This window comes from Montipora capricornis, chromosome 11 (assembly GCF_036669925.1).
Source record: "Montipora capricornis isolate CH-2021 chromosome 11, ASM3666992v2, whole genome shotgun sequence".
Taxonomy (NCBI): domain Eukaryota; kingdom Metazoa; phylum Cnidaria; class Anthozoa; order Scleractinia; family Acroporidae; genus Montipora; species Montipora capricornis.
In genome coordinates this window covers 40,220,664-40,233,163 of record NC_090893.1, presented here as the reverse complement: position 1 = coordinate 40,233,163, position 12,500 = coordinate 40,220,664, and the positions used below count along the sequence as shown (strand labels likewise).

At 37.1% G+C, this 12,500-nt stretch overlaps 2 protein-coding genes across 4 annotated transcripts in view; one reads left to right on the top strand and one right to left on the bottom strand.

Moving 5' to 3' along the window:
* Nucleotides 1–12,012, bottom strand: part of LOC138024274 (uncharacterized) — an 847,896-nt gene extending 835,884 nt beyond the window's left edge. Inside the window, exons 1-2 of one of the 3 annotated variants that reach the window (XR_011126944.1) lie at nucleotides 11,794–12,012; nucleotides 5,666–5,867 (exon numbers count right to left, since the gene is read on the bottom strand). Coding sequence is in view for 1 of the 3 variants with exons in the window: in XM_068871434.1 (XP_068727535.1) it covers nucleotides 1,055–1,179 (125 nt within the window). In the remaining 2 variants the exon portion in view is untranslated. Of the gene's footprint in view, nucleotides 1–1,054; nucleotides 1,286–5,665; nucleotides 5,868–6,264; nucleotides 6,280–11,793 lie in introns of those variants that run through there. The other 2 variants (XR_011126945.1, XM_068871434.1) reach the window with 2 other exon arrangements.
* The window catches only part of LOC138024267 (single-stranded DNA-binding protein 3-like), a 699,715-nt gene that overhangs the window by 264,334 nt on the left and 422,881 nt on the right, over nucleotides 1–12,500 (top strand). The window lies entirely within an intron of this gene.

Here is a 12,500-nt window from a genome sequence, read left to right as displayed (position 1 = left end):
ACGTGTGGGGGTCCGAGTGACCTACTCCGGTTCCCGGAGAGAAACTTGCTACACATTTATTCTAGGTGGTCTTGGACTGCTTGGCAACAATCGGATCAACTGGGACCACATTTAGAAAGACCGATAGTAAGCAGGGCCGCGTCTAGATCACAGTTAATCAAGGTACTTGTTAAAACCTTCAAAAGCAAGAACAATGTCGCAATTGATGTTGAATTGACCATGACCCTGCACAATCTTTTGTTTTTGTTTTTGCTTCGCACGGGTTTGCAAATTAGTTGTGCATAATTTAATCGAAGGATTTGATTGGTTATCTTCTCGAAAAAAGGTGTGTTTTGTGCAAGGTCAAGGCTAAATATACGGAAAAAAATATGAAACTAAGGGTGCGTTTTTTGGGAAAACCCGAAAAAGGATTCTTGAATCCAAAAACGGATTTTGCGTTTTTTGGGGGAAATCCAAAATCCATACTCGAGGAGTACACTTCAGATCAAATCTAAATCTGGATTTTTGAGATTCACCACTTCAGCGTTTTTTTTTTTGGGAAAGGATTTGAAAAAAATACTTTTGACAAGCGGTTTTCCATGAAAAAGTGATACACAACAGCTAGCGTACATGACACTTTAGCCCAAATGTTTTTCTCGCGCCATTTTATCGTGCGATCAAAGGCACGAATAGGTCGAAAATAGTTAGGTTTCCTGCAAATTCACACCAGAAATTACACTAGAAGTGTTTTTGACAGCAATAATATTGTTAGCACCTTTCCCACATCTAAAAAATACCCTATGTAATCGATTTGTACCTTAGAACGCATGCTTTTCTCCACTCCTTTCATCAATCGCTAAGGTATTTTTTTTTTTCTGGTGGCATTTTCGTTGAACAATTTCTCCAAAACAAACCAGTTAAACAGTTTTTTGCAAATTGCACGCAACTCTGGGTTTGTTGATTTGTGTTGTCATGGAAAATAATACTTTTTCGAATTTTGCGTTTTTTTGACGCTGAAGAATCCATTGATCGAAGATCACAAATCCGTTTTTGGATTTTCCCAAAGAAAACGCACCCTTTGAACTTGTCGAGTTTCATAGCCATCTCCATGCATTTATACGAACCAATAAGGGGTAAGTCACGTTCGCCTAGACCATACGAAATAGTTCTAGTGAGGAGGAAATTTAATGAAGCGGACATGTAATGAAATGACCCCTTTTGAAAACACCTAAATGAAGGAAAAAGGGGGTTTGGCGAATGCGAAAATGTATACACTTTTCGAGCAAAATATAGAGCCTGGTCGCGCTTCAACTATAATTCTGAACGTAGTTCAACGTTTTTTTAATTTGGATTTTGACAATCGCTTGAGACCATTTTATTGTGAAACGGGAGTATTTAGTTGGTTTCATATCGTATTTGAAAACGGTTCACAACATTGACGTAGTGAGGAAACAACATACCTTTGAAACGCTTTATTCACAAAAATATACTGTCGAATTTCGAACGTTTGTCTTCTTTGTTTCGAAAATATCCCGACCGTTTGTTTTCGCTTTGTTGCCACTGGTCACGCGTGACTGACATCGAATACAATATTCACCTTTTTAACGCATGCTCGATATGAAACGAGCAGGCCGTGAGCAGAGTCTTCTTTCCTCTTCCCGACTTAAAAATGAAGATCGAAAGAGACTCTGCTCGCATGGTAGGAGACTGGGAGATTTGATGACCAACTAGGAGACTCCCGGGAAAGCGGGAGAATTGGCAGGTATGTAATAATGGCATAGTACTCGAGATTCGAAGGGAAAGGCAGCAGATAAGAATTTGTTTGTTGTATTTGTGAGAAATAGTTCTCCTAAAAACCAAACGCTGCATTGTAGCAGTAATAACCTTAATCCAAAAAAAGGCTGTTTTGAAACGATATATGTAAAAAGCGCGTAAAGGTCGTGAGTTGCGGAGGTGATGTTGAGCGATTTTCTTTCTCAAGGTTTTGCAATAAATGCTCTGGAACTATCATAATCTTTTGTATTTTCCTGCTTGGATGTTTTGACTTTGTAAACAGTCCCTAAGTACATTTCGAGTGGGATTGGTTACGCACTTTTGCTTCGAGCAAATGTGAGTAGGTCCCTGTACGCGTGGTGTCATCAGCGAAAACACTTTTTGGGGCCACTGTTTGGACGGAGCTTTCAAGGTTAGTAACTGCCTTCTATCGTCACGGACGAAAATGGCGACGGGCCGCGCTATTTGTGCATTCTTTGAGGAACAGAATAATCTCTCTACTGATTTGGATCCCCATTATCCTGGAGAATTGTGCTTCAAAGTGTGAAACGTGGCATAAAGCAAGTATTTCAAGAGCAATAGAGATTGTGGCGACGGGAAAGTGGTCCCAAAATCGACAAAATATGTTCGCAACACAACGAGAGATAATTTGGGACCACTTTGAAGTGAAATTATACTTGGTGACATGTGTTTTCCCTTAATTTTTGGCTGGAGTTTCGGGCTTCGGTCTTTCTGAGCTGATCAGTACTGTTAGCCGCTCACTGTGTTAGCGAGTTTCTGTTTAGTCGGTTTCCGTACGTTTTAGTTAACTCACAACATGTACAAGTGTTGTATCCAGTATGTGTACTGTTCGACACCAACAGGGATTCAAGATGTAAACAATATTTGCTTTGAAAATAGTGTTTTACAAGCAGTGCTTTGGATAGAAAGATTTCCAAAGGGTCTTTAAGATATTCAGCATAATAGGGAGAAATGTTTGGCTAAAAAAAGCAGGTGAGCTTTCGTGCTTCACCACCACTCTACTGCCCTAGTTTTCTTTTCTTTACTTGTGTCATGTCAATGGAACTTAGTAATGGACTACGTGGATAAATAATAGTGGTTTTTACCCTTTACAAGCAGAAACCGGTTGGTACTAGGTTTGTTCAAATGGTAAGCAAAAACTCCCGAACGGGAAATTTAGTTGGGATCGGCGTGTACTATTCACAAAATTTGTTCAAGTTTACTGAGAGAGTTTGGAGGGAGGAAAAATCATGGGGGAATCCAAATGGTAAACAAGTTTTCCGGTTGGGAATTTTAGACTACCTTTCAAGAAATCCCGTTTTATCCAGAAAATTTCCTTTGGGAAGACCAAAATACTGGGTTACCATTTACATTCCAACCGATATTTCCGTTTTTTTTTTTTGTTTGGCAAATGGTAAACAACCAGTAATTCACTACTTGCACAATCCCATAATGTAATACATTTTGGGTAGGTTATTTGCTTTTAAACACTGAAGCACGATACAGTCCCAAGAGTAAAAAGCTAATATCGTTTTTAATGTAAAGAACCGTGACCCCTCAAAAGGTATTGCATTACATATGGGATTGTAGTGAATAAGAATATTTTCCACACACTTGTATAATCATAATATTGTAGCCATATTCAAGTGTGATCTGTATGGGAGATAACTTTGTCATTATAATTATTGTCTAATAATCTCCTCAGTCTGTCACATAAGCTACTACAAACTACAGTCATAGTGGTAGTGCCTGTTTAGGAAAGGTTATCAACTGTATAAAGTTAAAGCCACAGACATGTCCATTCAGTCCTGCCGTTTTGATGGTGAATAGTCTTAACTTGACCTTTGGATAGGTTCATTAATGTGAAGATGAATGCTTTTACACAGTGGAATTTACAGGTTTTACTGTTTGTAATCCCAGAATATTTGAGTCCTCAATCCTTGAAAGTGAAGGGTTTGCAGAATCATACTTCAAAATCACAAATGTCTCGGCTTAGACATTCAGAGTGCAGTTATAAACATGTAAGGTTTTAAATTTCCTTATTTGGAATTAATGTAGCTGACCTGTCTCTTCATCACAAAGCAGGGAGAGGATACCATTTATTTTTTTGAACCGCTTCTCAATGGATCTTACTTCCATTTTTGGGCATAAAAATTTACCTAAAATCCCCTACTTTGTTTCAAGGAAGCATTAAAAGTTAGACGCATCGAGGTCATTAACTTGTAATGAAAACCCATTTACACAGTGCTTACAGTGTGCAATGTAAAAATAAGCAAAGAATTGAACTGAACTGATTGTTTTGGCCCCTGTTCACCTTGTATTTTGAAGTACTTACTACCTGTTTTTTTTTTTTTTTTTCATTTTTTAAAAGATGTATATAATTTTATAAAGAGCGTTTTCACTCATGTGACCAGCAGCCATATTGGATTACTGAAACAAAAGAAGGTATTTGAATGAAAACAGAGTTCAATTCCCAGAGGATTAGCTTAATACAATAGCATGGCTGTCATTTCTTTACATGGCCGCTGTGACGCCCTGTGAAAACGCTCTATTATGTCATCTCTTTATCATTATATACAGTGTACATGACGAATGTGCAAAGAATTAAATAAATAAATAAAGATTGACTTAGCTAACCTTCCATGTATATGTGCAAAAGAACTACCTACATGTATTATAATAATGGATGTCCATGACTTAAAATTACTGAATGCAGGTTTGCGTTCACAACAATTTTTTGATTGTCCAAGAATATAAGTGATCTTTTCAAAAAAACAAAAACCACCTCCGTGAGACCAGTCCCCTTACCAATAAAAGCCAATTTCAGTTGGTAAACTTTGCAATTAATGCATACTTTGGTGGACATGTTTTACCTGTCTTTTTCGGAGCATTTAGACATGCTTAATTTTTGGTGGCCTTTTTTTATTGTCAAAAATGCTTCCAACAACCAATCAAATGACATAATTATGACAAGGCAAATTATATTGCCTGATAAGTACCTTACAAAAAATAAATAATGTTCCACAGGAAAGCCCTGCATAGTGTGCAGTACCAAATCCGTGCCTATAAGACTGCTCCTGGGTTAGTTCATCCCAACTCGCTTATCTGCATGCTTCCAAGCATCAACTCAGATTTTCAGAAAGGAAAGCGGCAGTATTCTGCTGAGTTTTTTTGAAGAATTTTGCCGTGAGCTGGGTTACAAAACTAGTGAATACCAAGCCAGTGGTTTCGTACTCCAGCATAGTGATCTGTCATTTCTAAAAATGTTTTTCTTCGATCTGATAAGTGCAAGTTGAACTATGCTTGGCATGCAACAACGTGAGTTGCATTCTCTACAATGGAAACCCTTCTTCCTCGTCATTGGAAAAGTATGTATTGTGTGATGCTCTACAAGCAAGACAGCATAGATGATCAGCATCAGTACTGGGGACTTGATGACTGCAGTGCTAACTGACTAACACATTACATACTCTCAGTGCAAGGCAGGGAAAGCCAACATGTACTTGTCTTGTAAATGCGATCTAAAATGTTTATGACAGGTGCTGAATGAGTAACTTAAAGAACAAAAAGACTTTGGCTTACCGATGAATCTAAATAATTGATAAATTCAGTGGAAAATAATCATTGTACAATAAATGCGATTCAGTTCCAATGGTAAGAGGCTCCGGACCAGAACATGGTAAAATATGATGGCATGGTGCAGCTCTGTGAGATACAAACCCCTGACAAGTGCCAGTCAACTGAAATCTCACGAGTGTCCTACAAGCTTGTTGCTGTGGTGGTGCACACTGGCAACAAGCTGTTGTCTGGCCACTATGTGTGTTACATGAAGAGAAATTGGTCTTCCTACTTTGCAGATGACACTCACATCAAAAGGTGTAGTACAATTGAAGCTATCAATGAAAAAGCCTACCTGGTGTTCTACAGTGTATGAAAGAGATTTTTCTGATGACCCGATGGTGAAAGTCTCTTGAAAAGGAATAAGTTCTTTCTCAATATGGAGTGACACTGAGCAGCAGCCTGTGAGATTGCAAAGCCACGAAACAATCCAAGTCCAACATGGAAGCGCCCCCCATCCCATGAAGGAGCCATGGTGTGATATAAGAAATCCAGAACTGTGTAGAACAGCAAAAGATGGAATCTTTGCGGGAAAAATGGGCGAACTTTCAATTTAGTTAATTTCAGCTTGTCCGTTAAAAATGTAATGTAAATAAGCAATATTGTAATAATATGATTGTAAAATGGATTGTTAGTGATAGTGCAGTGTTATTAGGAACATATTGTTATGTTTTGTATTTTGCTCTTATGTATTGTGACTTGTGCAGGTGTGAATAGACAAGTGTAAGTATAAGTAGTGTAATGTTAGTACTGTGAGCAGTGTAAGTGTTTGTCCTGTGAATAAAATTGCAGATAAAAAAAAGGAACATCAAAAGATTACCCAGGTCTTCAGTATACACCAATATGTGAATCAGAGAAAGAGCAAGCCAAACTGATTGCAACCATGGAACATACCATCCCACAACACTCCAGAACATGTGGCTGGGAAGATGGCGACCATTATAGACTTTTGTCCAGGCAAGAAGAAGAAGGTTTCTGGCTGTCTATTAAACAGCCTTCTTATCAATGTGGAGAAGGCCACTGCAGCCGGTAACAAAGTACCTACTCTCAACTCAGACATGTTTTTAAGAATGGCAACACCCTCCAGAGAAAAATATCTGAAGTACAAGTTTCATCAACTCTATCCAAATATTCAACATTCAGAGGTCATTCTTGCACCATTCAACCATGGCAGGCACTGGTGCCTAGTTGTTGTGAACCTTGGAAGAAAACTTTTCAGTCTATCTGGATTCTATGTATGATGGCACTGGTGCAAAAATGGCATTTTCTAGAGTCAATAACTTCCTAACATGTTGTGCCTCCATCAATGGGATCAATACTTGCACCTTGAAGAACTGGAAGTTTTAACTTTTGTAATTTGTTGTAATTTTTGTGGGGTGTTTGTAGCCACATAAGCAGAGCACATTGCCCTAGGATTGCCACTTGATTTTACTCAAGATCAAAAGGTTACAATGTACTTTTTCGTTACTCTCTCATGCTCGACATTGTATGGAAGTAAAAAGCCAAATGGAAAACCTGCATCCAAGAGGAAACAGCAGTTCTCTGAGACTGGCAAATCAACATCAAAACAATTGGTTTTGGGAAAGCCCTAAATGACAACTTGTTACTAGACAATCAAGCAGCCTGCGAGCAGAGCCTCCTTTTGTCTTTTTCTTTACTGAGGAGGATGCTTCAACTAACTACACAACAAAAGTGTCAGAGAAAGACCCAAACATTATCCTGTTGGACAAGCACTCTTCAACTTGCAAGACAGAAAGTGGGTCAGAAAATGCTTCTAAATGAAACCCTGTTGGACATTATGGACAACCAAGAATCCACTGATTTTATAACACTAACCCCCTGACAACCCAAACCAAGCTACAACGTACAGTGTACAACCCAAAAATTCTTTCAGATAAAGCTTCAAGAAAAACTATGCTGGGCACCCAAGATTGACAAGGCATTACACAACTATTACTAATGGCGCAGGGAAATCTGAAACTAAAATCTTCATAGACAATCATAGCTTAATTATTGACAACACAACTTCTTTGTCAGGAAAAGCTCCAAACAATACCTCTTCAGACACTCAAGCTTACAATGCAAGTTGAAATTCTACGCCAGTGCACAGTATTATCAGTAATAAGGGAAAAAATTATTACTAGTGAAAAGAAGAATCCATCAACTCTCCTAGTCGACTAGCATAAATGAAGATCATTGTTACTCTTGCACTGTGCCAGCCAAAAGAAAAAAACCCAACACCTAGATATCTACATGTACCTACAAAGGCTGCTACCATCTTGCCAACAGAATATAACATTAATGTAAATGAAACTTTGAATTTGAAGATCTTTCAGTATTAGAAGGTACCTTAAAAGTGCAGTTCTGTATCAAGAATGTGACATGACTTGTAAGGATGATGTAGACAACTTACTACATCACCTAACATAAAATACAACATGGAAACTGGTGGTCACTCAAGAACTGGAAAGTGGGTTTCATTTACAAGATGGTATATAATTATGCCAGAGTGCAAACGGAAAAAAGCTAACCAAAAAAAAAAAAACAAGAGGCTGCTAAAAAAAAAATAAAGTCAGACAAAAACAGTTACAAAGGCAGGCTCATCCAATGAACACTGTGCCTGAACAACTTGTTGATGTTGAATATGACAGGGAATGAATCTTGAATATGACAGGGAAAAGCCAGCAGAATAGCACTTAGTCCAAATTAACCCTTTGACACCTACACTGGCCGAAACCGCCCAGACTTAGTACATGACTGTGTATTTTATTCTGTTTAAAACCGGAGTATTTTATTCTGTCTAACCCCAGACGATTTGGCTCGTCAATGGGGAGACCCCAGGAGTCAATGTGTTAACAAAATTCTCTCAACAGACCAAGTTCAGTGCACGTACAAAAAACAATATAATTATTTTAGTCTGTAACATTTATCCTAAAGACACTTTCAGATTTTGTTGTTGAACCCGCACAATTAGAGTGTACAAATGTTGGCTTGCGAGAAAACTAAAACGACTCCAATTAGGTGGTGCAATCCGCACTGAATCTTCAGGGCGATAAATTTTTACTTGTATGAGCAAAATAACTCCCCTCTATCAACAGCTGCCAAAGATAATGATAGAAATGAGATTGCAATCGTTTTCGTTTTAGGAAAGTACAGAGCCAGATTTTCAATAAATCCAAACAAATTCAAAATGTCCACATTCAGTACCCGCCAAAAATGAAAGACCACTTTCCTTTAGTTGGTGTTTCAAAGCTGGGGAAACAAAGCAAAATTTTCTCAAAAGCAGCACATCATGGACACAAATCACAGCAAACAGAAAGGCAACAAAACGGCCACCACTACTATCCATGCGCAAGCACCCAAGCCTCCGCAAAGTCTTGAGGATCACATGACAATTCAGACTCATATACTGACAAATACTCACAGTGGATGACAACTTAGTGTCCGCAAAGCCCACACAATGTATTTTGAAAGAAAATTGTTTGCCCTTGCATTTGGAAAATCTTTATCTGGTTCCATAGTGTTTTGGTGCAACAGCTTCTTTAGTCCAGCTTCACATTATCAAACAAACTACTTCTGACTGTTGTAAATTCTCCTCTTCACTTTCAATGTCACTGTCATCCAAATCCTTGTTGTAAAGTCGAGGAAATGAAGAGCTTCACCAAGTTGATTGCTGTATGAATAGAAGACCACTACAAGTAACCAACTTTGTTTGAGGCAGAACTGCTTAAGAAGTAAGCTATGAGGTAGATTGCAGAAGTGGAATATGTAGCTGCCCTATGGGAAGCAATGGCAATCCCTGTCCTCATCAAGCTCCAGTGGCACTAAATAAAATAATCACTACGGTATTGCCGGTATCAACTTTACTCCTCAGAGACAGAAGAAAGATAAAGCTTTGCACAATTGCCATTGAAAATCACAAAAAACCTCAATAAATGTGTTTATCTCTGTCAAAAGCTTCCTGCTAAAATGGAAATGGCCAGTGGTAACCAGTGTGCCCCTATCGATGTCAATTCTCTTTGTGTAAAACGTCAGACGAGGCACAATGTAGCATCCACTCACCTGAAAGGGACTCCAAGGTTGATGACGAGTTTGAATTAGATATTATAATTATTAATAAGACTTCAGTGACAAGTAAGCGATGACATCAAACTGAAGCTTAGAACAACTGATAAGGATTTTCGGGCATGATATAAGAAATATTATTTTGGAAATTTACAGAAACATCATTTCAAAATCAAGAGGACAAGCATCAGTCGCAGCCCTTGCGTCAGCTTTTGTGAACTTTGAAAAAGATCGCAATAGGCTTACACTGCCCATTCTACAGAACAGCAGGGCCAAAATTAAAGTACAATGTACATGTACAACCAACTTCAATATCAAGACACAAGTCAAAGATAAAATCATTACCAGTACAAACAGCCATCTTTGAAACCAAGAGTGGTTGGACAAGAGAATAATGAAAAACAACAACTAAAATTACGGAAGACTTCTTCTAATACAAAGTGCCTGCATAATCTGGCCCAAAATGTAAAGTTGAGTCTTCCAAATGCTGGGCATACTCGTTAGTAATATTATCGAAAAACATGTGCACATTGTATTTAATTTGTAAACATACATGTAATAGAAACAAAAGTTAGATAGGTTAAATTTAAAATGCCTGTGAGGCAAAAGTTGTTTCTGCACTTTTTGAAAGTTTTAAATTCGGAATACTAAAGTTTGAGTTGTCTGGGATAAAAAATTTTTATAAGAGCTTTAATTTAATGAGTGCTGGAAATTGGGTAAAATTTCCATGAAAAATGGAAATATCTGAAGTGTGCAGCCAAAATATCATGTAACAAAAGATTGTAATGTAGCTTTGGGTGCAAACAATGAGTGAAGGAAACCTCTGCACACAAAATAATGTCAGAAGCTTTTGTTATTCAATAAAAGTTGACCCAGTCATTTGGACTTACTTGTATTTTTAGAAAGTCAAGTCAAGTCAATTTCTATTACTTTTAACTCACACAGAATAAATCATGTACATACATGTACAATGTAAAAGTTAGGATAATTTAATATACAGTAGTGTTACAACAAATCGTGTATATAATACATACTGTAGAATAGAAAAAAATCAATACAATTTCTATGAAACAATAAAAGGGGAAAACGTTTTAGGGAGAAGAAAGAACAAATATACTTGAGGTACAATGTACTACTGTTGTGTGTGCAGAGTTTGGGACAACTAAATAGTTGGTAAACTAATGGAGTCTACAGGTGCCCCAAATTAATTGTAATATGTATGAACATTAGGAATATAAATGACCATAACAAATTTAATTTAATCTGAACCCACTGTCACCTGAACCGCCCTGGACCACGCCCATTGACAAGTAAGATCGTCTGGTGTTAGACAGTCTGACAGTAAAATATGTTAAGTCCCACACCTCGGAGTCAATGCATTAAAAAGTAATACTTCTTACTTTAAATTTAAAAGAACAAAAATGTGCAACTTTGAGCGCTTGTAAAAACACCATTTTTTTATCCTAGAACAGAGCAAATTCAAACAAATTTTCACTTCATAGGCATTTTATTAAAAGAAGCAAATAAATCATGCACAAAAAAACCCTAACAAGAATTCCAGACCTTGAAACTAAATATTGAAATTTAATAGTTCTTGTGTATGGTAAATACTACGTAATAATGATTGATTTGCCAAACTTCTTGTCAGAAAATGTCAATTTTATTTATTACCCAGCTCCATCAATATAAATAAAGAAAAGTACACTATCCCACAATTGGCAAAAGCTAATCTAGAGAGGAAGTGAACTATGTAATTACCGGTATCTATGGTTTGTACAAGGAAAGGAAATGTTAAACAAATATAGACATTTTATAATACTAATAACAATGTTGGTTATACAAAGAATTCATGCAAAGCATTCTAGAGTTAATAATTTATTATCATAGCATTTTCAGTTACATTGTACAATAATTAACTTAGTTTGTATTAATGAATAAAAGGTGGCAAATTAATTTTTGTATCAGAGATCAAGAAGTATCTTCATATTAAAGCTCCAAATCTTCGGAAAATTATAACAATGACTAAAATAGAAAGTAGTAAAATAAGAAGTAAACATTATCCTTGACTTGCAATTAAGCTAAGAAAGAAAGCTATCAAAATATTTCTTCATAGCTAATGATTTTATTTTTTCTGATAACGTAGCGCTGTACGTTTAATCAATCCATGATACTGTTAGGAGAAATTAGATGCTGAACCTTTCAAAGGAAATTTGTACGTAGTCTAACTAAAGAGGGCCAACAGCTTGCTTTAATTAGAAAATTTAACACTTTGCTCATAAGAAAACGTTCAAATTTACAACATTAATAAATTACGTTAGTCTCTTTCCATATTACTGATTAGAAAAATTAATTCCTCACCTTCAAAGTTGTGCCCAAAATGATCTCTTGTTGTGTTGTGAACATATTTTGGGATCACTTTCTCGTCGCCACTTTCTTTACGTTTGTACCCATAAAACAATGTCTAATGCCCTTGAAACACTTGCTTTATGCCAGGTTGCACACTTTAAAGCACAATTCTCCAGGATAATGCGAATCCAAATCAGCAGAGAGATAGTCTTTCCCCGGAAGAATGCACAAATACTTAGGGTGCGTTCGATTGGGAAATCCGGATTTAGATCTTAAAATCTGGATTTTCAGATTTCCAATCGAACACAAAACCTGAAAACGGATTTTGTCGCAGATTCACTTATTGGAAATCCATGTCGGGTAAGGATTTCAATGAACAAAATTCGTCGCGAAATCCGTTTTCGGATTTTGTGTTCGATCTAAATCCGGATTTCCCAATCGAACGCACCCTTAATAACGACCTCGCCGCCATTTTTGTCAGTTACCAATATCACTAGGGCCCAGGTCACGTTCGTGACAAAAGCAGACGGTTACTAAGCTCCGTCTTAAAAGTGGTCACAAATAAGCAATTTTCACGATGGCGTCAATTGACTACAACTACCACAATTCAGTTTGTGTTTCTTTTCATATTTAAATTTTGTATTCCCAGTGGGGTAAAAATAACAATAGCTCTAATTAACATGAGACAAGCGAAACCTGAAGGATTCCGGTACTTGTAG